This window comes from Monodelphis domestica, chromosome 2 (genome assembly GCF_027887165.1).
Source record: "Monodelphis domestica isolate mMonDom1 chromosome 2, mMonDom1.pri, whole genome shotgun sequence".
NCBI lineage: Eukaryota > Metazoa > Chordata > Mammalia > Didelphimorphia > Didelphidae > Monodelphis > Monodelphis domestica.
Genome location: NC_077228.1, coordinates 258,321,584 through 258,344,945, shown reverse-complemented (window position 1 = coordinate 258,344,945; position 23,362 = coordinate 258,321,584). Strand labels below are relative to the sequence as shown.

Genomic DNA, 23,362 nt, shown 5'->3' with positions numbered 1-23,362 from the left:
ATCCAAAAGGTGCCATCTTTTGCCTTAATTCCCTCTATCTCTAAAACCCTTAGACTAGATATTAAAATAGGTTTCATTTCCTCCCTGGACCCCCAAGAGAAGGGCCACTTGCATGCCTGCTACATCCTGAGCTCTCCCCCAGGAAGCCCAAAGATTCCACCTCCCTGTCTTCTGTCTTGTTGATGACCCGAATCCACTCCCTAGCAAGTTCTAGCTCTCCTTGCTCTTCCCTTCCACCAGTTATTAGGGGAAGAGGCACCCAAATTTTTAGATGATACCTTCTGACTTCATTTAGGACAGCGAAGAAGAATTTGGCTCTGAACGTGATGAATATAGGGAAAAGTCAGAGAGTGGAGGCAGCGAGTATGGGACTGGACCAGGCCGGAAAAGACGACGGAAGCACCGTGAGAAGAAGGAAAAGAAGACAAAACGTCGGAAAAGGGGGGAGGGAGATGGAGGACAAAAGGTAAGGAGTGGAGTAATGTGATGGAGAAAGTGGTAGGAGTAAATAAACTTTGGGATGGTATAGAAAATAAAGAAGACCGAACAAGGCAGATGGGAAGATGGAAAGGAAGACAGGAGTATTTTTAGGAAATGCTAAAAAGGGCAAGTCCCCTTCTTTCTTTTATACCTCTATCCCCTCCAGGTTGAACAGAAGTCATCAGCCACACTGCTCCTAACATGGGGTTTGGAGGATGTAGAACATGTATTCTCTGAGGAGGATTATCATACACTAACTAACTACAAGGCCTTCAGCCAGTTCATGAGGTAGGAAGGGATGGTGGGATATTCCCCAAGTAATCACCAGGGATCTCAATTTAGGCTGTTCCCAAACTGGTGCTAAGGTGGATCTCCCTAGCAACAGAGCAGAGTTCTCTCACAGTCCCACCATCCTAAAAATTATTGTTCTCTACTAATTGTGACCTTCACTTTAGTGCCCTCCACCAGTTCCCCTTGGGTTTTGCTTTACCATGACCCTTTTCTCTGGCTGAAAAAAATTGTGACATTATCACTGTGACAAATACTGCCATCTTCTGGCTAGAAATAGAGGACCCTGATAAATGCTGGCAGTGAATACCACCTAAGTAATGAGTTGTTCATATCTCTCTGAGTAGAGTAGAGGTATCCTTGTCACCTCAGCACTATGAGACCCAGGTTCCTTCTGTCTCTCAAGATTCTTGTCTCCCCATCCAGAGAACAACTTCAGTGTTTTATATCCCTAAATCCCTGGTTGGTATCCTTCCTGCATGCCCACAGCTCACATCACTAACCCCTGAGAAAGCCTTGTTTTGACCTAGCATTGTATTTTCTTGGTCACTATTACTTTACTGTAGCTTAGGAATGGTATCATTATCTGATATCTGAGATATCTGAATATCTGAGTCTCTGACATTATTCCCTACAGGCCTCTAATTGCTAAGAAGAATCCCAAGATTCCAATGTCTAAGATGATGACAATCCTAGGGGCTAAGTGGCGAGAATTCAGTGCCAACAACCCTTTTAAAGGTTCAGCAGCAGCAGTGGCAGCTGCAGCAGCAGCAGCTGCGGCAGCTGTAGCTGAGCAGGTATCATCGGCTGTTTCATCTGTCACCAGTACAGCTCCTCCAGGGCCTCCACCACCTCCTGCTGATCTCCAGCCTCCACCTATCCGAAGAGCCAAAACCAAAGAAGGCAAAGGTAAAGGACTCCTCCAAACTTCCTTTTCTGAGCCCTTGAGACTTGAGGGGAAAGAGAGGTATAAAGCAGTTTGTTGTAGAAAAATAGATTAGTATTGTGCTGGCAAATCTATATGGCACAAATACTGGAGGGGACTGCTCCCTTCCTCCTTTCCACACATGCCTGAGAACATTCTCATATCACCCACCCTTCTGCCCAGGAGCCCAATGGGAGCTCTTCCTTCCTTGGTCTCTAAAGGGTTCACTAGCACTGGACTAGGAGGTTCTTATAAAACCTGAACATCATTATAGTGCCAAGAAACTTGTTCTTCTCAATTCTGAATGTTGGTATGAATAACACTGCTTGGAGATAGCTTTTGGAAAAGTTTGGGCCCCTGAAAGCATTTCAGATTTCTCCTTATCCTATAACCTCCAGTTATAAATTTCTGCCTTTATTTCATTCATCTAGGGCCTGGCCACAAAAGGCGAAGTAAGAGCCCCCGAGTGCCTGATGGCCGAAAGAAGCTTCGGGGAAAGAAGATGGCACCACTCAAAATCAAACTTGGGTTACTGGGTGGAAAGAGGAAGAAGGGAGGCTCAGTGAGTATCTATTTTACCCTTTGATAGGGAGTAGGGGACTACTCTGGGGTCTGAATGCTAGGGTCTTCAAGCTGAGCAGGAACTGAAAGACAGTTGTCATAGGGGGGAGTTTGGACAGGTACTGGTCTGGCTGACGAGCCACAGGGCTATGGGCAGTATGTTTTCCAGAGTGATGAAGGCCCTGAGCCTGAAGCTGAGGAGTCTGACCTAGAGAGTGGCAGTATCCACAGTGCCTCAGGCCGGCCTGATGGCACCACCCGAACCAAGAAACTGAAGCGAGGCCGGCCAGGAAGGAAGAAGAAGAAGGGTGAGAAAATGGAAAGGGAGCAGTGCATGCATGCCTTTTATTTGTCTTTCTCTCATTATCTTTCTGTCTTTCTTACTTTCTTATGGTCTCCCTGTTCTCTGTCTCTCTCTTTGTTTTTGTTTCTATCTCTTTCTTGGTCTTCACTGGGGTGTTTGACAGTTCTGGGCTGTCCTGCAGTGGCTGGGGAGGAGGAAGTTGATGGCTATGAGACGGATCACCAGGATTACTGTGAGGTGTGCCAGCAGGGCGGGGAGATCATTCTGTGTGACACCTGCCCTCGTGCTTACCACCTTGTCTGCCTTGATCCTGAGCTCGACAGAGCTCCTGAGGGCAAGTGGAGCTGCCCCCATTGTGTGAGTAAACTAGTACCCAGGCATTCCTTGACCCCAGGGACCTAGATATTTTCTTCCTTTCAGGGCCCAAGTTCCCTGGTTCCTGTCCTCAATCCTCTTTCCTATACCCAAAAGACTAGTCTCCTTAGTCTCCGAAAAATAAGTATATGGGATTTGGGTTTCTCAATGCTGCCACCCATACCCTGGTACTACCCCCAACCCCTAGTGTTACCTTCTTTCTTGGATCTAGGTGTCCTGTTCCTCAAATTCTGCTGCTACTCTTAGGAAACCCAGGTGACACTCTTTAATAGGTGGTTTCTCTCCCTTTCTATTTCTCCTGGGGTATTTCTATGTCTGTTTCTTGACTCTTAGGAAAAGGAGGGAGTACAATGGGAAGCCAAGGAAGAAGAAGAGGAATATGAAGAAGAAGGAGAGGAAGAAGGGGAGAAAGAGGAAGAAGATGATCACATGGAGTATTGCCGAGTATGCAAGGATGGAGGGGAGCTACTCTGTTGTGATGCCTGTATCTCCTCTTACCACATCCATTGCCTGAATCCTCCATTGCCAGACATTCCCAATGGTGAATGGCTATGTCCCCGATGCACTGTAAGTATCATCATGTTCCCAGCAGCTAATCCCTTGTCTCAACTCTCTCCCTTTCTATATCATATTTGCCAAAAAAAAATCCAGGCATCTAGCACTTAATGTCTGTCCTCCAGCTATCTTTCTGGGCCCTGATCTTCCATTTCTCTATTTCTCACCCTTTCTCTACCACTAGGCTTCATTCACAAGCCCCAAATTTTCCTTCTCTCTCTCAATCCACTCCCTTTAAAAAATGCCAGCCATTCTATGTTAGTGATACATTTTATCTCTGTCTTTTTCTTCTGTCATCATCTGCTGTGAAGTGCCCTGTGCTAAAGGGCCGAGTGCAGAAGATCTTGTATTGGAGGTGGGGAGAGCCCCCTGTGGCAGCCCCAACTCCTCAACTGGCTGAGGGGTCACCTGATATCCAAGTTCCTCGTCCTCTGCAAGGCCGATCTGAGCGAGAGTTCTTCGTCAAGTGGGTTGGATTGTCCTACTGGCACTGCTCATGGGCCAAGGAGCTTCAGGTAATGGCTTTCATCCTCTCATTCCAATGGCTTATATCCTTTGCTCCTCACATAATATCTCACATCCTGGTCACCTAGCCCTCAAATTCAGCTTCCCTATTCTTTACAATCTATACTCTTAGACTTATGAGAAGGGATGCTATCCACATCCAGAGAAAGAATTGTGGGAGTAGAAACAGAGAAGAAAAAACAACTGCTTGATCACATGGGTCTATGGGGATATGATTGGGGATGTAGACTAAATGATCACCCTAGTGCAAATATCAATAATAAGGAAATAGGTCTTGATCAATGCCACATATAAAACCCAATGGAATTGAGCATTGGCTATGGGAGGGAGGTGGGAGAAGGGGAGGGAAAGAACACAAATCACGTAACCATGGAAAAATTTTCTTCAATTAAATAAAATAAAAAACAACAATCTATACCCTTAGCCTTTAGCTCCACTCTCCATCACTGTTCTTTTCACACTCTTCCTTATATCATGTTACCTTATCTCCTATGTCCTGTACCCCAAGACTTTTGAGAAGTAACTTAGTGTAGTGGAAAGAAGGATGCTCTTGGAGTAAAATGACCTGGGTTTAATCCTTAACACTGTCACCTACTTCCTGTGTGATTTGAGCAAATCACCTACTTAAATACATTTTTCTCATTTGTAAAATGAGACATCTCGATTTGTAAAATGATATTTAGGTTATTAGATGACCTCTAAACTTCTTCCTAAAACTGCCTCTAACCTTCAGTGCTCTTCTTTCTGTGTTCTTTGTTCATTTCTCTATTCTTGATCCCTACTTCATATGCCCCTTGAGCCATTCTTATTCCTCTTTTTATCCCCTTCTATTCCCTACCTCCTTCTCTCTCTGTTATTAGAGATGTTTCTAAGTTGCTTCTTTTTTTAAAAGATATTTATCATTTACATGTAATAACTATTCCACATAAGTTTTCTGAAGTTATAAGATTTAAATTCCCTCCCTTTCCCTTTCCTCCCCCCTTTTTGGAGATGATAAGCAATTTGATCTGGGTTATTCATGTATTATCATGCAAAATATTTCCATATTGGTCATTGTTGTAAGAAAATATTCATATAAAACCAAAACCTCAAAATAAAAACCCAAATAAACTAAAGTGAAAAATCATGTGCTTTGATCTCCATCCCAACTCCAACAATTATTTCTCTGAAGGTAGATAGCATTCTTTATCATAAGTCCCTCAAAATTGTCCTTGGGGTGGAGAGTGGGATAGGTGGGATAGGCCTAGAGACAGGAGGTCCTAGGTTCAAATCTGACCTCAAACACTTCACAGCTGTGTGATCCTGGGCAAATCATTTAACTCTCATTGCCTCCTCTTACCGATCTTCTGCCTTAGAACTAGTAGTAGATAGTATTGATTCTAAGACGGAAAGTAAAGGTTTAAAAAAAAGAAAAAAAAAGATTGTCTTTGATCATTGGGGGGTTTGTTTGTTTGTTTGTTTGTTTTAAACCCTTTCCTAGGCAATGGGGGTTAAGTGACTTGCCCAGGGTCACACAGCTGGGAAGTGTCTGAGGCCAGATTTGAACCTAGGACCTCCCATCTCTAGGCCTGACTCTCAATCCACTGAGCCTCCCAGCTGCCCCCTGTCGTTGATCATTGTATTGCTGAGAATAGCCAAGTTGATCATTGTATTCTGATTGTGTTATGTACTGTTACTGTGTACAATATTCCCCTGGTTCCCTCTAAGCTTCTTTATCCTCTTACCCCTTACTAGCTGGAGATCTTTCACTTGGTGATGTATCGAAACTACCAGCGAAAGAATGATATGGATGAGCCTCCACCACTGGACTATGGCTCTGGTGAAGATGATGGGAAAAGTGACAAGCGCAAGAGCAAAGACCCACACTATGCTGAGATGGAGGAAAAGTTCTACCGATTCGGCATCAAACCAGAGTGGATGACTGTTCACAGAATCATCAATCACAGGTAGATATAGGAATCCAGGATAACCCTTCAGGATTGTTCTCTCAATTGTTGTAGTAGTAGCCTTTACTATTAATAAATCTTCTCTTTGAAAAGGAAATATTAGATTCAATACTACATAATTAACAGTTGATCAAGACTTGATGATTAAACCCTTCAGTCATTGGGGAGAAGTAAGATCAAAGGGTATCTCAGCCCAGCTCACCCTATATGCATCCTTATTCATGTTCATTCATAAAAACATAAGCTATTCTTTGGTTCAGTTAGAGTTCATCAAAAGTGGACCCACAGGATTTTTCCTCCTAGTTGTCCTCAAGAGTGTTAGCCTCAAAAGTTTGGGGATATACTTGAAGTATTCTAACTCGAGTGTCAACAGCCCATGATGAACTGTTTGTATTTTCTGACTGTATCACTTCTGGGCTATTAAATTATATATGTTTACTGCTTACTATGTAAAGTAAGACTCTTTATTTGCATTCCTTTCAATTCCTTCTGATCCTTTCTTTCCCCTACGCCTCAAAGTATGGACAAGAAGGGAAACTACCACTACTTGGTAAAATGGAGAGACTTGCCATATGACCAATCAACTTGGGAGGAAGATGAAATGAACATTCCTGAATATGATGCCCACAAAAACAGCTACTGGAGGCACCGGTCAGGGGGAAAAGGGGGTACAAGGATTGGGGAATAGAAAAATGGCCAGTTATAGCTGTAAGGTAGGGAAGAGGAGGAAAAGGAAGAAAAAGACAGACTCAACTAAAAGAATAGTGTTTTAGGAAATACAGTATGATTATTTGGGATAGGCACAAATAGGAAGTGGGTAAGACAAGGAATAAGGTCTGGGTTAGGAATAATAAAAGGGGATCTGTGGAGATATGGAAATGGGCCACAGAGATGGGATATTGGTTGAAGGATAGTCTATGGGGCCTTGGTTGAGGAAAATAGAGTCCAAAGGTTTGGGAGGTAAAAAAATGGAAACAGGAGACCAGGCTGTGGAATATATCTTTAGGCATCATGCTGAAGGCTTATGCCTCCCTCTCTCTCCTAGGGAGTTAATCATGGGGGAGGACCCTGCTCAGCCTCGAAAATATAAGAAAAAGAAAAAGGAGCTTCAGGGAGATGGCCCTCCTACCTCTCCCACCAATGATGTGAGTCCCTCTCTTATCTTAATCTGTGGCCTCCAAAAGTAAGAAGAGAAAACAAGTACAAACCATAATTTCCCATGCAGTTAGTTCTCCTTCGGCAGTTATCCCTGACTCTGAGGCTCTTAGGAATTAACCTTTGGGAGAAGAGGATTGGGGTAAAAGAACATCTATTGACCACAATTCCCATTAAGCCTCAAAGGAGTACATTGTGTACATTTTTATCTCTTTAGCCCTACCCCATGGTATTTTTGAAAGTTGTCTGAATGAAAGAAGACAAAAGATCTTAATTTTTAGGAGTTCACTTTGAAATAAAAACCTGTTTTGAGATGTTATTGAGAAAGATAGTCAATTTGAGATTATAACAGGAAAAGGAGGAGGCTTTAGCCAAAGAACCAACTGACCATTCTGACTTCTTTATCTCACAGCCTACAGTGAAGTATGAGAACCAGCCACGGTTCATCACAGCCACAGGGGGCACGCTACACCTATACCAGCTGGAAGGGCTAAATTGGCTACGATTTTCATGGGCACAGGGCACTGACACCATTCTTGCTGATGAGATGGGCCTGGGCAAGACCATTCAAACCATCGTCTTCCTTTACTCCCTTTATAAGGAGGTGCCAGATACCAGGGACCCTGAGGGGAGCAGACATTGGCCCTTGAGCCCATATCCCACCTCAGGACTTGCTTCCAGTTCTCTACCTTCCCTACCTTTAAAACTATCATTGATCTAGAAGTTTCTTTCTCTTGTATTCTCACCTCCCAAATCAGAGTTCATTCCCTAAAATATTCCCCTCTGAGCCTCAGATGCCTTTTCCCTATAAGTCTTTGAACTAAACCAGGGTGGATTGTGATAGAGGAGGGAGAAATGACAATACTTGAGGGAGTATAAGGTAAAAGGCTAGATTAAAGAATTTTGGGGGCAGCTGGGTGGTTCAGTGGATTGATAGCCAGGCCTAGAGCTGGGAGATCTTGTGTTCAAATCTAGCCTCAGACACTTCCCAGCTGTGTGACCCTGGGCAAGTCACTTAACTTCCGTTGCCTAGACCTTACCATTCTTCTGCCTTGGAACCAATACATAGTATTGATTCTAAGACAGGAGGTAAGGGTTTAAAAAAAAAAAAAAAGAATTGTGACCCAGTCTTCCCTTATCCTCCAGGGTCACACAAAAGGTCCATTCCTGGTGAGTGCTCCACTCTCAACCATCATTAATTGGGAACGTGAATTCCAGATGTGGGCTCCCAAGTTCTATGTGGTGACATATACTGGGGACAAGGATAGCCGTGCCATCATCCGAGAAAATGAATTCTCCTTTGAAGATAATGCTATCAAGGGTGGCAAAAAGGCCTTTAAAATGAGGGTAGGTCTCTCAACATCATACCTCATTCCCTCCCATGCTACTAAACCTTCATTATTCCTCCTTCACCTCATTAGTATGATACTCTTTTTCCCTGCCTAGTTCCTTCATTTCTCACCTCCCTTTTTTCTCTCTCCATTAAAGAATACTTTATCCTATAGCCTTGGAACACAGCAGGCATTCCCAGGGAATTCTTTTGTTTTTAAATATGTTGAATGTTTGTGGGGCTTCACTGAGTCCCTTGTAAGTAATAGAAGCATTAAGAACTGCATGTACTGGTCCTTAGAGTCTCTGAAGTCAAAGCTGTAGGATAGAATACGTTACTCATTTTGGAGACTGGAGGGAAAAAGAATACCTACGTCTTGGGTAGGGAATGGGAACTGGAGGCCATATGCTATTTTGGCAGCACCGGGATGAATCCATTTTTATGTTGGCAGAGGGAAGCACAGGTGAAGTTCCATGTTCTGCTGACATCATATGAATTGATCACTATTGACCAAGCAGCACTTGGCTCCATTCGTTGGGCCTGTCTTGTGGTGGATGAGGCCCACCGGCTCAAGAATAACCAGTCCAAGGTGAGGGTGTTGACAGGACACCAAGGGACTTTAAGCCTTCTCATCTCTTTCCAACTCTGAATCTGAACCTTTTGATAGGATATGGGAATACAATCAAGATGGCTGGATTCCTGAGGAAAACACATTAGAGATGGGACAGAGATAGGGGGTCTGGGGGCAAAACAACTGACTGAGAAAATAAGCTGGTGGGTGGGGTAAGGAAAAATAGATGTTAAAGAACTAGATTCCTGATGTGCTTTCCTTGTCTTCCACCTTGACCCCACTTCCAGTTCTTTAGGGTGCTGAATGGCTACAAGATTGATCATAAGTTGCTGCTGACAGGGACCCCACTTCAGAACAATCTTGAGGAGCTCTTCCATCTGCTTAACTTCCTTACGCCAGAAAGGTTTAAGTAAGTATCCATCTTCTTCCCCACCCTACCCTATGCATAGCTCCTTGACGCTTATCCTCTCAATTCTTAAATATCTTTGTTCACCCTTCACCAATTCTAATTTCCCCTTTCACTTTCTTCTTCTTGCTTTGTTCCTAGTTAAGGGGGAGAACTATAAGGAACAATTTGGTTGGTATATAAGGTGGGAAATTAGTGGTACAGAAAAGAACAGAGAGTGGTCTGAGAAACAATAATAGATCTTTGGAGAATTGACTTAGAGTAAGGATGGTTATAGGAATGGAATTGGTCCTGGTACCTAGAGGTAGAAACATCTCCATCCCAAATGTTCATACAAGCTATTTGTGCCCAATCTATGGTAGAGCCTTCTAGGCTTGTAGTGGTCTGATTGGACACAGTTGTACACACTGCATATTGACCCCAGCGTTGTGATGTCATTTTGATCCTCATTAAATACAGAGGACAACTATTACCACTCTGAGGACTATAGGCCTTGAAGTTATTAGTTTTCCTCTTTATCTTTTTTCTGCTTCCAGCAATTTAGAAGGTTTTCTGGAGGAGTTTGCTGACATATCCAAAGAGGACCAAATCAAAAAACTACATGACCTATTGGGGCCACACATGCTTCGGAGGCTCAAGGCTGATGTCTTCAAGAACATGCCAGCCAAGACAGAGCTCATTGTTAGGGTGGAGCTCAGCCCCATGCAGAAGTGAGGCTGGGGGGCTTAAACATCTGGGTCCTTGAGATGGGGGTAGGTGGGGATTTATCGGGGGTGGGGTGGTTTGTGACCAAATGCCTCATCCTAATCTTTCCCCGTCCTACCAGGAAATATTACAAATATATCCTGACTCGAAATTTTGAGGCATTGAATTCTCGTGGTGGTGGAAACCAAGTGTCACTCCTCAACATCATGATGGATCTGAAGAAGTGCTGCAACCACCCCTACCTCTTCCCTGTGGCTGCTATGGTGTGAGACCTATTGGGCTAGCAGGGAAGGGAGATCTGGGAACTGAATTGGTAGTCACTAACCTAGTAGGACATTGAGAACCTTCAACTTTTGGGATTGGGAATATAGATGGTCATGGGGAAAAAGAAAGATTATAGATGATGCCTAATTACATGTCTAATTCTATTTCTAACCTTAACTCTATTTCCATTTTTAACCTTAACCCTAATTCTCTTTCCCTTTCTAACCCATTTTTAACCTTAACTCCAATCCATTTCTAACCCTAATTCTAATACCCTAACTAATGGTTAGGTCTTTGAAGACTGTAGGGATCTGGTTAAAATTAGGCATTCAGTCTTTTAGATTCAATAAAGACTGGACAATTTTAACATTTTTTCTGACTCTTACCTCCTTTTTACCATTTTACGTTTTAGGAGTCCCCAAAACTTCCTAGTGGGGCATATGAGGGTGGAGCTCTTATCAAGTCCTCAGGGAAGCTTATGCTGTTACAAAAGATGCTTCGGAAATTGAAGGAACAAGGGCATCGAGTGCTCATTTTCTCCCAGGTAACTTCATCCCTTTTGGTTTCTTCTGTACCACTCTCTGCATGCTTATACTTCTAACTTCTCAGACTCTTAAATTCTTGGCACTGGGAACATTTTGGATTAACATTCTTATGATTTTCATTGTTCATGTTTGGCTCAAGATCCATACTATAAAGGGTACTAGGAATACCCTTTCTAAAACTGAATGTGGAGGTTAGAAGAAGTCAGAGATGGAACAAAGTAAGGCATTTCTGTGTTTTAGGCAAGACCTGGAAATTAAATCTTCCTTTGAACCCAAAAGTGTGAATGTTTTATTGAAAAACAGTTTATCACAAAAAAAGTTAGCACAGTGGAGAACAGGATTTTATGATATTAAAACATGCAGAAAATGTTGTGCCCTAGGTAGCTGTCCACCTTGCTTACTATCCCCTAGTGTGGGACCTGTAAAAGAATGGCCTTTGCCTAATCTCTATTGGAAGACTTTTGGTGACTCCTTGAAAGGATCTAAGAGTGAGGAAAGGGAAACAACTATAAAGGAAGAATTATAGTATGTTTTGGGAGTGAAGTGAATATTATTTTGGAGGGTAAAATAGGACATCATTTCAGAATGCGTTGAAAATTAATGACAGGGGCAATTAGGTGGCTCGGTGGATAGAGAGCCAGGCCTGGAGACATAAGGTACCCCAATTACCTAGCCCTTACTACTCTTATGTCTTGGAATCAATAGTTGTATCAATTCTAAGGGTTTTTTTAAAAAAGGAAAGGAAAACTAATGCAGATACTTGTCATGGCAGTTGAAATAAAATTTAGATTTTTTTTAAAGAAAAGAGAACAGCAGGAAGTCTAGGGATATTTCAGAAGAGTAGGATGGAATACGAATAGATAGGTTCCTGTGACCCTTCTGTTTCCTTACTGTCCCAGACAGCCCCTCCATCTTTCCCTTTTTCTTCCTTTCTAAAAAAATCTTCTTTCCCATCTCCAGATGACCAAGATGTTGGATTTATTAGAGGACTTCCTAGATTATGAGGGCTACAAATACGAACGGATTGATGGAGGCATCACTGGAGCACTAAGGCAGGAAGCTATTGACCGATTCAATGGTGAGGGGACCAGAGACTCAGGGGATGAACTTCAGAATGTCTAAGTGGGGGGAGAGTCTACTTGGGGAATGGGCTTGTGTTGTGGGTCCCTAAGGGTATCAGTGACTAGGGGGATGAACACTTGGGGAGCATAGGATCTCAGAATTTGAAGAGACTTCTGAGGTCTTTTAATCTAACCCATACCTGAACAACAATCCCCAATAAATGGTCATCCAAACTTTATATGAAAACTTTCAGTGAATAGAAATCTACTTTTTCCTAAGGCAGCCCAATATACTGAATTGTTCAAATTGTTAGCATCAGTGACTGAGAGACAACACTTTGTTCTTTTTTTAAATCCTTACCTTCCGTCTTGGAGTCGATACTGTGTTTTGGCTCCAAGGCAGAAGAGTTATATGGGCAAAGCAATGGGGGTAAGTGACTTGCCCAGGGTCACACAGCTGGGAAGTGTCTGAGGCCAGATTTGAACATAGGACATCCCATCTCTAGGCCTGGCTCTCAATCCACTGAACTGCCCCAACACTTTGTTCTAAAGAAGAGTCATTTTCATCCTTGATAAGATTTGATTGCCTGTGTTTCTGAGGGGTGTAGGTCTGAATAAGAGAAGAGTAGGGGACTTGGAAAATAAATTGCCTCTAGGTGGGTCTGACTTTTCTATTCCTTTCTTACCCAGCCCCTGGGGCCCAACAATTCTGCTTTCTTCTGTCTACTCGAGCTGGAGGCTTAGGCATCAATCTAGCCACGGCTGATACTGTTATCATCTTCGACTCTGATTGGAATCCCCACAATGATATCCAGGTGAGAGAATTTGAATAATTTGGGTACCCTGCCCATAGAGTAGCAGTGATATGGGTCACAGAAGAGGATGGTCAGGGGTCAGAGAAAGGTCTTTTTTGGCTGTGGATGTAGCTTCTCTTCCACAATCTCTCTTCCCTGAATTATGTGTTCTCTCCATTGTTGCCTTGACTGGTCCCATTTCCTCTTTCCATTGTAGGCCTTCAGCAGAGCTCACCGGATTGGTCAAGCCAACAAAGTAATGATTTACCGGTTTGTGACAAGAGCGTCAGTAGAGGAGCGGATTACCCAGGTGGCCAAAAGGAAGATGATGCTGACACACCTGGTTGTAAGGCCTGGGTTAGGCTCTAAGGCAGGTTCAATGTCTAAGCAAGAGCTTGATGATATCCTCAAATTTGGCACAGAAGAGCTGTTTAAGGATGAAAATGAGGGTGAGAATCTTTTCTCCTGCCCCTTTGTAGCAAGAGTCTTCTCTCCTGAAGTGTTTGTCTTTTCTCCCTATTCACACAGCTACCACCTTGGTCCAGGCTTTCATCACCCATCTAGTTTTAATAATATTAATTACTGGCATTTTTAAGATTTACAAAGCACTTTATAAATATTATCATATTTAATTCTCACAACAACACTTCTACAGATGAAGATAATGAGACAGATAGATTAAGTGACTTGCGTGGGGTCACATTAGTTAGAATTTCAGGAAGGATTTGAATTGAGATTTTCCTGAACCCAGGTCTACACTATCCACTATATTATCCAGCTACCATAGCCTGGATTATTTCAGTAGACTTTTTTTCTTAAAACTCTTACCTTTTGCTTTAGAATTGACACTTAAGTTTCTGTTCCAAGGCAGAAGAGCAATAAGGGTTAGGAAATGGGGATTAAGTGACTTGCCCAGGATCATACAACTAGGAAATATCTGAGACCAGATTTGAACCCAGGACCTCCTGTCTCCTGGCCTGGCTCTCTGAGCCCCTAGCTTCCCTCTTCCTCAATAAACTCTTAATTGATCTTCTTATCTTTTATATCTCCCATCTCTAACCACCACCACTATTCAACTGATACTCATAAAGTATACATTTTACCACATTATTCTCCTGTTCAATAAACTCCAGGAATTTCCTATTACTTATAGGATCAAATACAAATTCATCTGTGTGGCATTTAAAATCCTTCATAACCTGATTCCAACTTCCAGTTTTATTATATATTACTCCCTTCAAACTTACAGAAGTAGCCAAACTGACTTTTCCCCTCCCACCCCACCCCCCACCCTCAGTCCCACTCCCAGTTCCTTGCACTTAAGACTCCATCTTCTGTTTCTAGTATTTTGCACTGACTGACCTCATTCATAATTAGAATGCAATCCCTCTTTGTCTCTTGATTTTGTAGTTCCTGGTTTTCTTCAAAGCTCAGTTCAAATGCTACTCCTACATGAAACCTTTCTGGATGTCTCTAGATACTACTGCCTCCCTAAAATTTCTTTTCTATGTATTTAGATGTTATCCATGTACCTTTTCTATGAACCTACTAGATGTTATCTCCTTCACTACTAGGATATAAGCTCATGGAGGGTAAAAACTGTTTCATTTTCATATCCCTAGTGCCTGGTACAAAGAAGCCACTTAATGTTTTATTTTTTTAAGAAATAAAACATAAGTGTTTTATTTTTTAAAATAAATGTTTATTGATTAATTGTAAAGCTTTATAGCCCTTGGAAGCCAAAATCCCTAGGAGGAAAACTCCTACATACCCACCCAGAGGAAAAAAGTCTTTTCTTCATTTTTTTCTGCTCCCTGATCATTGTAAGATCCATTCTTCTGTTCATAATTCTGGTTGATGTCTCAAACCCCATAATTCCACAACTCCCTTTTACATCAGGAGAAAACAAGGAAGAAGATAGTAGTGTAATCCACTATGACAATGAGGCCATTGCCCGGCTCCTAGACCGGAACCAGGATGCAACTGAAGACACAGATGTGCAGAACATGAATGAGTATCTGAGCTCTTTCAAAGTGGCACAGTATGTGGTTCGGGAAGAGGACAAGGTAAGGGACCAGCAGCTGGATACTGGGGTCCCCTAGTTGTGACACTTCGATCCTCATAAACAGTCTTTTACCGAGTGGTGAGGTAAGAGACAAATGGAGGGTTAGAGAAAGAGCATCCTTCCCCTCAGGGAGATTCCAGTCTGATGGGGAAAAGAAGAGAAGGAAATGATATTTTGTTAAGCATTTCCTGGGTGCTAGGCACTACACTCAGCATTTTACAAATATTATCTCCTCTGATCACCTCACAACAACTCTAGGAGGTAGGTACTATTATTATCCCCATTTTACACTTGAGAAAACTGAGATAGATAGGTTAAGTGATTTGTTCAGAGCACATAGCTAGTAAATATTTGAGATTGGATTTGGATTCCAGTGTTCTGACTCCAGATCCTATCTACTCTATCTACTGTACCACCAAGCTGCCCTAATTGTTAAACATAGTCACTCTCCTCAAATAAAGAGAGAGACAGGCTTTGCAAAGAGTCTCATACAAAAAGTATCAGGGATTGAATTCATGGTTATATTGAAAAAATAGAGAATGAGTGAGGGTGGACTGGGCAAAAGTAGAGGATAAGTCAAGGAAATAATAGGCAAGTGACATATTGAAGTTTTGGATCCAGGAGAGGGAAAGGAAAGTTAGTAGTCAAGTGATTGGGATGAAAATCATAGCTTTAGTTAGGTAGAGTGAGAACTAAGACCAGAGGACTGCAAATGTTCACTATGCTTTCCCCTTAGATCGAGGAGATAGAGAGAGAGATCATCAAGCAGGAGGAAAATGTGGACCCTGACTACTGGGAAAAGTTACTGAGACATCACTATGAGCAGCAACAGGAGGACCTAGCCCGAAACCTTGGCAAGGGTAAACGTGTTCGAAAACAAGTCAACTATAATGATGCTGCACAAGAAGACCAAGGTGAGGGTTCTTTGCCCCATCTTTTGTATCAAGGATTAAGGACACTGTTCCTGTCCTCATGAAGATTAGGGGATAGAAGGGAAGGGACTATCTAGGGAGTCTGAAAGATCTAGGTACTGGTAGAATGGGAAATGGCTAAAGAATTACTTATGAGAGTTCAGGGGTTTGGGATTATTTAGCAGGGAATAAAAGCAATATCGTCATCCAGAAGTCAAGATGCTTTAAACAAATCACTCAAGAGTCAGGAGACACTTAGAAGGGGGGTGGGGTAGAGAGTGGGGATGGGGGGGATGTTCAGTGGAGTAGGCATCAGTATAATTAACATAAAAATCAGATTGGGAGGGAGAAATAGAGAAAAATATTCTATAGGTTGGGAGGAGATAAGACTATAAAGATTTCAGTACCTAGAAGAACAAAGGCTAGAATGGAGATGGAAAATTCTCAGTCAGATTTGGGTGAGAGAAACCGAGCTTAGGTTGGGCAGGAAACTAGCTTTGGCCTTACACACTTGTTACTTTCACAGACAACCAGTCCGAATATTCAGTGGGATCAGAAGAAGAGGATGAGGACTTTGATGAGCGACCTGAAGGTGGGAGCTATCTTTCTAAATCTCTATCTAAATTTGTTATATCTTGCTTCCCAGGTTCCCTGTAAATCTACCACCTATTTTCTATTATTTAACTAGGATTTTAACCCTTGAGTCCACAGACCATTGAGGGGTCCATGGATCAATTTCAGGGGTTTCATGAACTTTTCACTAAACCTCTAACTGAAATTTAGCATTTCCTTTCATGTAGACTTCAAACATTATTTTGAGAAGGGATCCTTAGGCTTCACCAGACTGCCAAAGGGGTCCATGACAAAAAAAAAGGTTGAGTCCTTGATTTAGGCCTATTTCATTTAGATCCACAAAGCTTTGAAAGTCTGAAGCACCACAGATATTTCATGGGGGGTTTTTGTGTCTTGGAATATCAAGGCTGAAGAATGGGAAGGGTGGACTTGCTAATCAAGTTCTTTCCTACTAGGGCGCCGTCAGTCTAAGAGGCAACTACGTAATGAGAAAGATAAGCCCCTCCCTCCACTGTTAGCTCGAGTTGGGGGCAACATTGAGGTGAGAATTGGAACCCAGATTCCCAAGACCCTGTTTGGAACAGAATTGGAGAAGAAAGCCCAGGGTTGGGATCTTAGAAATGAAAATCACTGAGAAGGATAAGAACCAGGATGAACATGGTTCTTTGGTCACTCTCCCTCCCACTGTCTGTTAGGTGCTGGGGTTCAATACCCGACAGCGGAAGGCCTTCCTGAATGCAGTGATGCGTTGGGGGATGCCACCACAGGATGCCTTCACTTCTCAGTGGCTAGTACGGGACCTGAGGGGCAAAACAGAAAAGGAGTTCAAGTGAGTATAGGTATCTGAGGAATAAACACTAGGATTGAGTTGGGATTCAGTCATTAAGTTTGGGGAGTTAGTATTTATTCTCTTTGGCCTCCATGTGATGTGACCTTACTCAACTGATCACCACTGCCTTTCCTCTTTTCCTCAGGACCCTATTTCCTGGGGGGTGAGCTCAGTCTACCCCACCCCCCCTCAGTGGGTCCCAGAATAGAATGCCAGGATGGGTCTCACTCCTACCCCATGAACAGAGAGGAGTGTGAGACAGACACCTGCTCTGGCCAGTACTGGCAACACATGTCATACTATCATATTGCGGTAGTAGGGGTGGGCAGAGGAAGATGAAGAGTCTAACTGATGGGGCCTGGAGAAGAATGAGAATGAGACGGAAGAGGCAGGTTTGGATTGGGGTACCTGGTGGTAATGTGCTGGGAGTTGAGTAGAATGCTCAGAATATTGAGGACAATATTGTAGGAGATGGTTGTGGCTCAGAAGTTCAATGACCTCATGTGCCTCCCTCACTGCTATGTATCTCCTCAAAACTCTATAACTATACTCAACCCTGTACTCTGTAGGGCCTATGTGTCTTTGTTCATGCGACATCTCTGTGAGCCTGGGGCAGATGGCTCTGAAACCTTTGCTGATGGTGTTCCCAGGGAGGGGCTGAGCCGACAGCAGGTGTTAACCCGAATTGGAGTCATGTCTCTTGTTAAGAAGAAGGTATGGACAACTCTCTATCCTTCTGCCCTGTCCCCTCAAGATAAATATGGTCCAAATTTCCTTTTCTTTGTTTGCTTCTTGTTTTTCAATTCCATATATAGGATGTGGGAATGAACCTGGCTAGTTGCCAAGCATCTACAGCCACATTCTCCTACCCCAGTTCCTAACAGAAACACACACACTTCTTTCCTCCAATTCTTAGGTGCAGGAGTTTGAACATATCAATGGCCGATGGTCAATGCCAGAGTTGATGCCTGACCCTAGTGCTGACTCTAAGCGTTCATCCCGAGCCTCTTCCCCTACCAAAACATCTCCAACCACCCCTGAGGCTTCTGCAGCCAATAGTCCCTGCACATCCAAACCTGGTAATCAAATGAAAAGATTCATTTTTTGGAAGGAGAAGCAAGAGGAAAATATGCAGGAGAGTTGAGAATGAAACTGAGAATGTCAGCTAAATAGAGAGGGACAGAAATTTAATGGCAGTCTCAGTTAATGATTTGCTCACTCCCTGCCCTTCTCTACAGCCACTCCAACTCCAAGTGAAAAAGGGGATGAGACAAGGACACCTCCTGAAAAGGATGAAGCTGACAATTCAGAAGAGAAGCTAGATAAAGACAAAAAAGGAGGGGAGAAGATGGAGGCAGAGGTATATGTGGGTCCTTGGATCCCACAGAGGGAGAAGAGCAACAAAAGGTTCGGAGGCCAAATTACCTAAGTGTTTTCTTCTATCTCCTAATCTTTTATATCCCTTTCAGCCTGATGCCCCCAGCCCTGCTCCTTCACCAGGAGAACCAAGGAGGATACTTCTAGGGGATGAAGAGTCTGGGGTCCCTGGAGAGTTAGAAGCTGAATCAGGTAGCCGAGGAGACAAGGAGAAACCAGGTAGGTGTTGGGCTTTGGAGTGGTAAGGGAGAAATAAACTCTTGGGTTCTGCTTAAATCAGGAGGCCCTGGTAACATTCTTCCTTCCTCCCAGCTAAAGAGGCACCACCCTGAGAAATGGTGGAGGAGAACCTGTTGAGTTGATAGTAATGTGGGGAGGCCAGGGTGGATAAACAGGGGATTTAGGCAAGAGAAGGGCTAGATACTTGAGGTCTATGAGAGAAATAGGGACGGAGCTGATGGGGTTGACCTGGGTCCTAGGAGGGTAGTTGCTTTAGAAGGGAAGTATAGAAAGTAATTAGATTATTGGAAGGGTGCCTAACTTGAGAGTGATCATTGTTCTCCTGACCCTCTTCCTCTCACAGAAGAGCATAAGGGGGAGAGGGAATCACGATTAGGGCCATCCCGAGATGAATCCCGGTCCAATGGACGTCGAGAAGAGAAATCAGAAAAACCACGGTTCATGTTTAACATTGCAGATGGTGGCTTTACAGGTATGGAATACCTTCACTGCCAGTAAAAGTTGCCACGTGGCTTATCTCTTAACTGCCTTTCCCTTGCCCAGAACTTCCATAGTGAACTCCGGTCTTGCCTTGTATTTTACTTGGTGTGTACATTTTGTTTCCGCTAATAGAATGTAAGGTCCTTGAGGGAAGGATTTGTTTAATTTTCTTCTCTTTGTATCCACAACACCTAGCACAGTACCTAGCATGTAGTAGGTATTTAATAAATGCTTGTTAATTAATTATCCCTAAATCTAATTACTAAGCTTAACTCCTTTCCTCTATCACTGATCTTTCCCAATTCCTACAATTGGCAAGTAGGGAAAGACATAGGGCTGCTGGAGTTTGGTAAAATAATCACTACAGGTACCTAATGCTTCCTTCCTGTTCCTCCTGCCTCTACCCCTCACTAGAGCTGCATACCCTGTGGCAAAATGAGGAACGGGCAGCTATCTCCTCTGGTAAACTCAATGAGATTTGGCACCGGAGGCATGACTACTGGCTGCTGGCTGGAATCGTCCTGTATCCTTCATTACATAAGAAAAAAACTTTCAACCTCTTCTCCCCCTCCACAGGGAGAAAAGCTGTAAGGGATAAGGGCTTCAATGAAGGAAGCTCTCATATCATGGGGAGAAGGCAAGGCTCATATTCTGGGGAAAGTTATAGGGGAATATGTTCTTACATCCTGGGAGAGGATGCTGAGGGACAGCTGAGTGATGGAAGTACAGAGGAGGAGCCATAGTACTACAAGACCATCCTCATTGAGTTCCTTGACAGAAATCCCCCTTTTCCCTCTACTGGCAGCCATGGCTATGCTCGGTGGCAGGACATCCAAAATGATGCCCAGTTTGCCATCATTAACGAGCCATTTAAAACTGAGGCCAACAAGGGAAACTTCCTGGAGATGAAAAATAAGTTCCTAGCCCGGAGGTTCAAGGTGGGTCACTGAAGTCAAGGTTGGATATGAGTTAGGGTTAGGGAAGCAATTGAGATCAGTTTCAGCATCAGAATTGTTTGGGTTTTAGAAAGTATTAGTGGTCAGAGCTAAGCCAAGATCTGTATTTAGTTTGGGGGAGGGATTAACACTATTAAGACTGGGACTAAGATTTCAAGGTAAATTCTTAGTTGGGATTATTAATTAGGGTCGCGAAGTTAGAGTCAGGGTGAGGGCCAGTTTTTTAATATTACACAGATACAGATTTTGGTTGTTTTAAGTTCAGGTAATTTGTGTACTTTGGCAACCACATTCATTCATTGAAAAATTCACTGAGGACTTACATTGGCACTTGTACTTCTTACTTCTGTACATCTATCCTGTTGTGCCTGCAGCTCCTGGAGCAGGCGCTGGTGATCGAGGAGCAGCTTCGGCGGGCGGCCTACCTGAACCTGTCACAGGAGCCGGCGCATCCCGCCATGGCCCTCCACGCCCGCTTCGCCGAGGCCGAGTGCCTGGCCGAGAGCCACCAGCACCTCTCCAAGGAGTCGCTGGCGGGGAACAAGCCGGCCAACGCAGTCCTGCACAAGGGTAAGGGCCGCGGCGGCCCCGCGCGGGGGAGGGCCCACAACGCTGCGTAAGTCTGCACCCTGCATCCCGCGGAACACCCTTCCCTCCCCTTCTGATCCCTGTACCTTCCTTTTAAAAATTAAATTTAGTTTTTTCAATTAACAGAAATCCATTTTCTCTTTTCTACCTTCCCCTAATTGAAAAAAGAAAAACAAAACCCTTTTTAACAAGTATGCAGTCAAGCAAAACAACCCTTTACTTCTTAAACCCCTGTCCCCTCAACTTCTAACATTCTACCCTGCTGCCCAACCCACATAGAACCTTCTTAATCCATAAAATACAAATCCTATATTCTACCCTAACTATGTACCACTTCCTCTGATACTAAATTTAGTAGAACTTCCCTCAGCTCTTTTACCTTCTAATCTTCTGATACTATATCCCAGTGGATCTCCCTCTTCCACTCCTGCACATTGTGCACACTTCTTAATTGTTAAACCTCATGTAATCTTCACTCTACTCCCTGACCCCACCACTTAACTAACTCATCCCCATTAACCAAATATTGCTTTGACTTCTCCCCAAAACCACCATCCAAGAATTCTCTCACCTTTTTGTACTTCAAATTTGAGAACTCTTGATATTTATGGTCTTATTCCCTGAATCTATAATCTCTTGTACCTCTGACCCCAATTCCAGTTCCCTGAATCTAAAATTCTAATTTTGGTCCCCTAACACTCCTTCCCTTCTCCTCTTATCCAGTGGATCCTAGGCTTCCCAACCTCACTTAGTTCTTCTGGTTCCTCCTAACTATTTCCTTTTCATTACCCCCATCCTAAAATATCCCTTCCCCTCATCTGGGATCCTCTGACCCCCATGTCCTCCTATGACTTCCCCTCCTCTTTTTTTTTCCCTTTAATTCCCTCCCTCCTTCCCACTCAGTCCTCTCCATCTGTCCTTTGTGGTATTCTGATCTTTTTCTTGTTCTTTATCTCGAAGTCCATGGAACTTTTTTTTTCCTGTGTCTTTTTCATTTAGTCTCTCATTCTCTATCTTTGTTGCAGTCTCTTTGTCATTCTCCATCACTGCCTTTCTCTCTCTGTCTCTCCTGGCCTCCATCTCTCCTGGTGACGGCCCGGTCTCTTTGTCCTTGTCTCTCTCTCTTGCTCTTTCTTTCTCTGCGGCCCGGGCCCCAGTTCTGAACCAGCTGGAGGAGCTGCTGAGCGACATGAAAGCAGATGTGACCCGCCTTCCAACCACCCTGTCCAGAATCCCACCCATCGCAGCCCGACTACAGATGTCCGAGCGAAGCATTCTCAGCCGTCTGGCCAGCAAGGGTACAGAGCCCTATCCCACACCGGTAATCATCTTCCTCTTTTACCCCAGAATCAGGTTGATCCACTTTACCTCATTTCCCATTAGAGACCCATGAGAGAGAATATAATTAAACTCTCTGGGGCACAGTGGCAGGATATCTAGATGGGTATCGAGGGGTATAGCACGTTTATTCCCATTGGTAGGTTCTTTCCCCAAATTTTGTTCCTCCAGGGACCCAAGAGTCTAGCGATGGCTTCTACTTCCACTTCTTCCTAATTCAGTGGTTCTCAACCTTTCTAATGCCATGACCCCGCAATACAGTTCCTCATGTTGCAGTGACCCCAAACCAAAAAATTATTTTGGTGGCTACTTTTTTTTTTGCTACAGTTTGCTACAGTAATTTTGCTACAGTTATGATTCAGAATGTAAATACTTGGTATGCATTATGTATTCTCATTGCTATAAATTGAGAGGTTGAAAACCACTGTCCTAATTGAAGGACATTGACATTTTGCCTCCTTTTTATTCCAGGCCTTTCCTCCGGGTCCCTACGCCACACCACTGGGGTACGGAGCAGCCTTCAGCTCAGCAACACCCGCAGGGGTCCTGGCCGGCGGCGGCGCCAATTACAGCCAGATGCCCGCAGGGTCCTTCATCACAGGTCAGCCTGGGGATAAGCATAGGAACTGGACCTGTGATTTCATTGATATAGGAAAATATCAGATGAGGAACCTTCCTCTACCAATGAAAACTGACATCTCTCTACAATTTACAGTTCTTCAAAAGTGTCTAGAGTATTGCAGGGTAAAATTACTTTCCCAGGGTCACAGAATTTTATTTGTCATAGTGAAGCCTTGAGTCAAAATCTTCTGGTTCGAGGGTTAGCTTTCTCACCACTTCCAGACTATCTAGGGTTACCCTCATTAATTTCTTTCCTTCCTTACTTATTCCTAAATTTTCCCTCTCTCCTGTCTCCTTTTAGCTATACTACCTTCTTTCCATCTCCCTCTGCTCAATTTTACTCGTCTTGTTCATTGCACAGGGAACATGATTCCTTCTGTTCCCATCCATTCCTGAAATTCTCCTTGTCTCAGCCTTTCTGGGCCTGGCCTATCTTCTTTCTTTTCTTAACTGAGCTGAAGTTCTGTTACTCCCTCACTCAACCTACAAACTTAGTCACCTCTCTCCTTACCCTTATACCTACCCTTCTTTTGACTACACCCTTGGCTTGTTTTGGTGTAAAGAGAAATGAAGTCAGTGTTCCATTCTAGGAAC

The 23,362-nt window shown here is 43.5% G+C and overlaps 1 protein-coding gene and 1 non-coding gene across 12 annotated transcripts in view; both read left to right on the top strand.

Moving 5' to 3' along the window:
- Positions 1-23,362, top strand: part of CHD3 (chromodomain helicase DNA binding protein 3) — a 31,230-nt gene that overhangs the window by 6,339 nt on the left and 1,529 nt on the right. The window contains exons 3-38 of one of the 11 annotated variants that reach the window (XM_056817567.1): positions 296-466; positions 647-768; positions 1,406-1,677; positions 2,125-2,255; positions 2,424-2,562; positions 2,722-2,915; positions 3,267-3,500; positions 3,800-4,003; positions 5,748-5,959; positions 6,479-6,610; positions 7,005-7,104; positions 7,527-7,718; positions 8,261-8,461; positions 8,896-9,033; positions 9,303-9,424; positions 9,958-10,131; positions 10,248-10,389; positions 10,803-10,934; positions 11,896-12,013; positions 12,687-12,811; positions 13,008-13,239; positions 14,690-14,856; positions 15,592-15,769; positions 16,293-16,358; positions 16,795-16,880; positions 17,035-17,168; positions 17,738-17,882; positions 18,085-18,247; positions 18,407-18,528; positions 18,638-18,764; positions 19,129-19,257; positions 19,680-19,788; positions 20,071-20,203; positions 20,596-20,791; positions 21,967-22,130; positions 22,619-22,748. In XM_056817567.1, coding sequence (XP_056673545.1) covers positions 296-466; positions 647-768; positions 1,406-1,677; positions 2,125-2,255; positions 2,424-2,562; positions 2,722-2,915; positions 3,267-3,500; positions 3,800-4,003; positions 5,748-5,959; positions 6,479-6,610; positions 7,005-7,104; positions 7,527-7,718; positions 8,261-8,461; positions 8,896-9,033; positions 9,303-9,424; positions 9,958-10,131; positions 10,248-10,389; positions 10,803-10,934; positions 11,896-12,013; positions 12,687-12,811; positions 13,008-13,239; positions 14,690-14,856; positions 15,592-15,769; positions 16,293-16,358; positions 16,795-16,880; positions 17,035-17,168; positions 17,738-17,882; positions 18,085-18,247; positions 18,407-18,528; positions 18,638-18,764; positions 19,129-19,257; positions 19,680-19,788; positions 20,071-20,203; positions 20,596-20,791; positions 21,967-22,130; positions 22,619-22,748 — 5,536 coding nt within the window. Of the gene's footprint in view, positions 1-295; positions 467-646; positions 769-1,405; positions 1,678-2,124; positions 2,256-2,399; positions 2,563-2,721; positions 2,916-3,266; positions 3,501-3,799; positions 4,004-5,747; positions 5,960-6,478; positions 6,611-7,004; positions 7,105-7,526; positions 7,719-8,260; positions 8,462-8,895; positions 9,034-9,302; positions 9,425-9,957; positions 10,132-10,247; positions 10,390-10,802; positions 10,935-11,895; positions 12,014-12,686; positions 12,812-13,007; positions 13,240-14,689; positions 14,857-15,591; positions 15,770-16,292; positions 16,359-16,794; positions 16,881-17,034; positions 17,169-17,737; positions 17,883-18,084; positions 18,248-18,406; positions 18,529-18,637; positions 18,765-19,128; positions 19,258-19,679; positions 19,789-20,070; positions 20,204-20,595; positions 20,838-21,966; positions 22,131-22,618; positions 22,749-23,362 lie in introns of all 11 variants that reach the window. The other 10 variants (XM_056817561.1, XM_056817566.1, XM_056817563.1 and 7 more) reach the window with 10 other exon arrangements.
- LOC130457811 (small Cajal body-specific RNA 21) lies at positions 17,312-17,463 on the top strand. Its single transcript, XR_008917085.1, has one exon. It is a non-coding gene; the product is annotated as a small Cajal body-specific RNA 21 (non-coding RNA).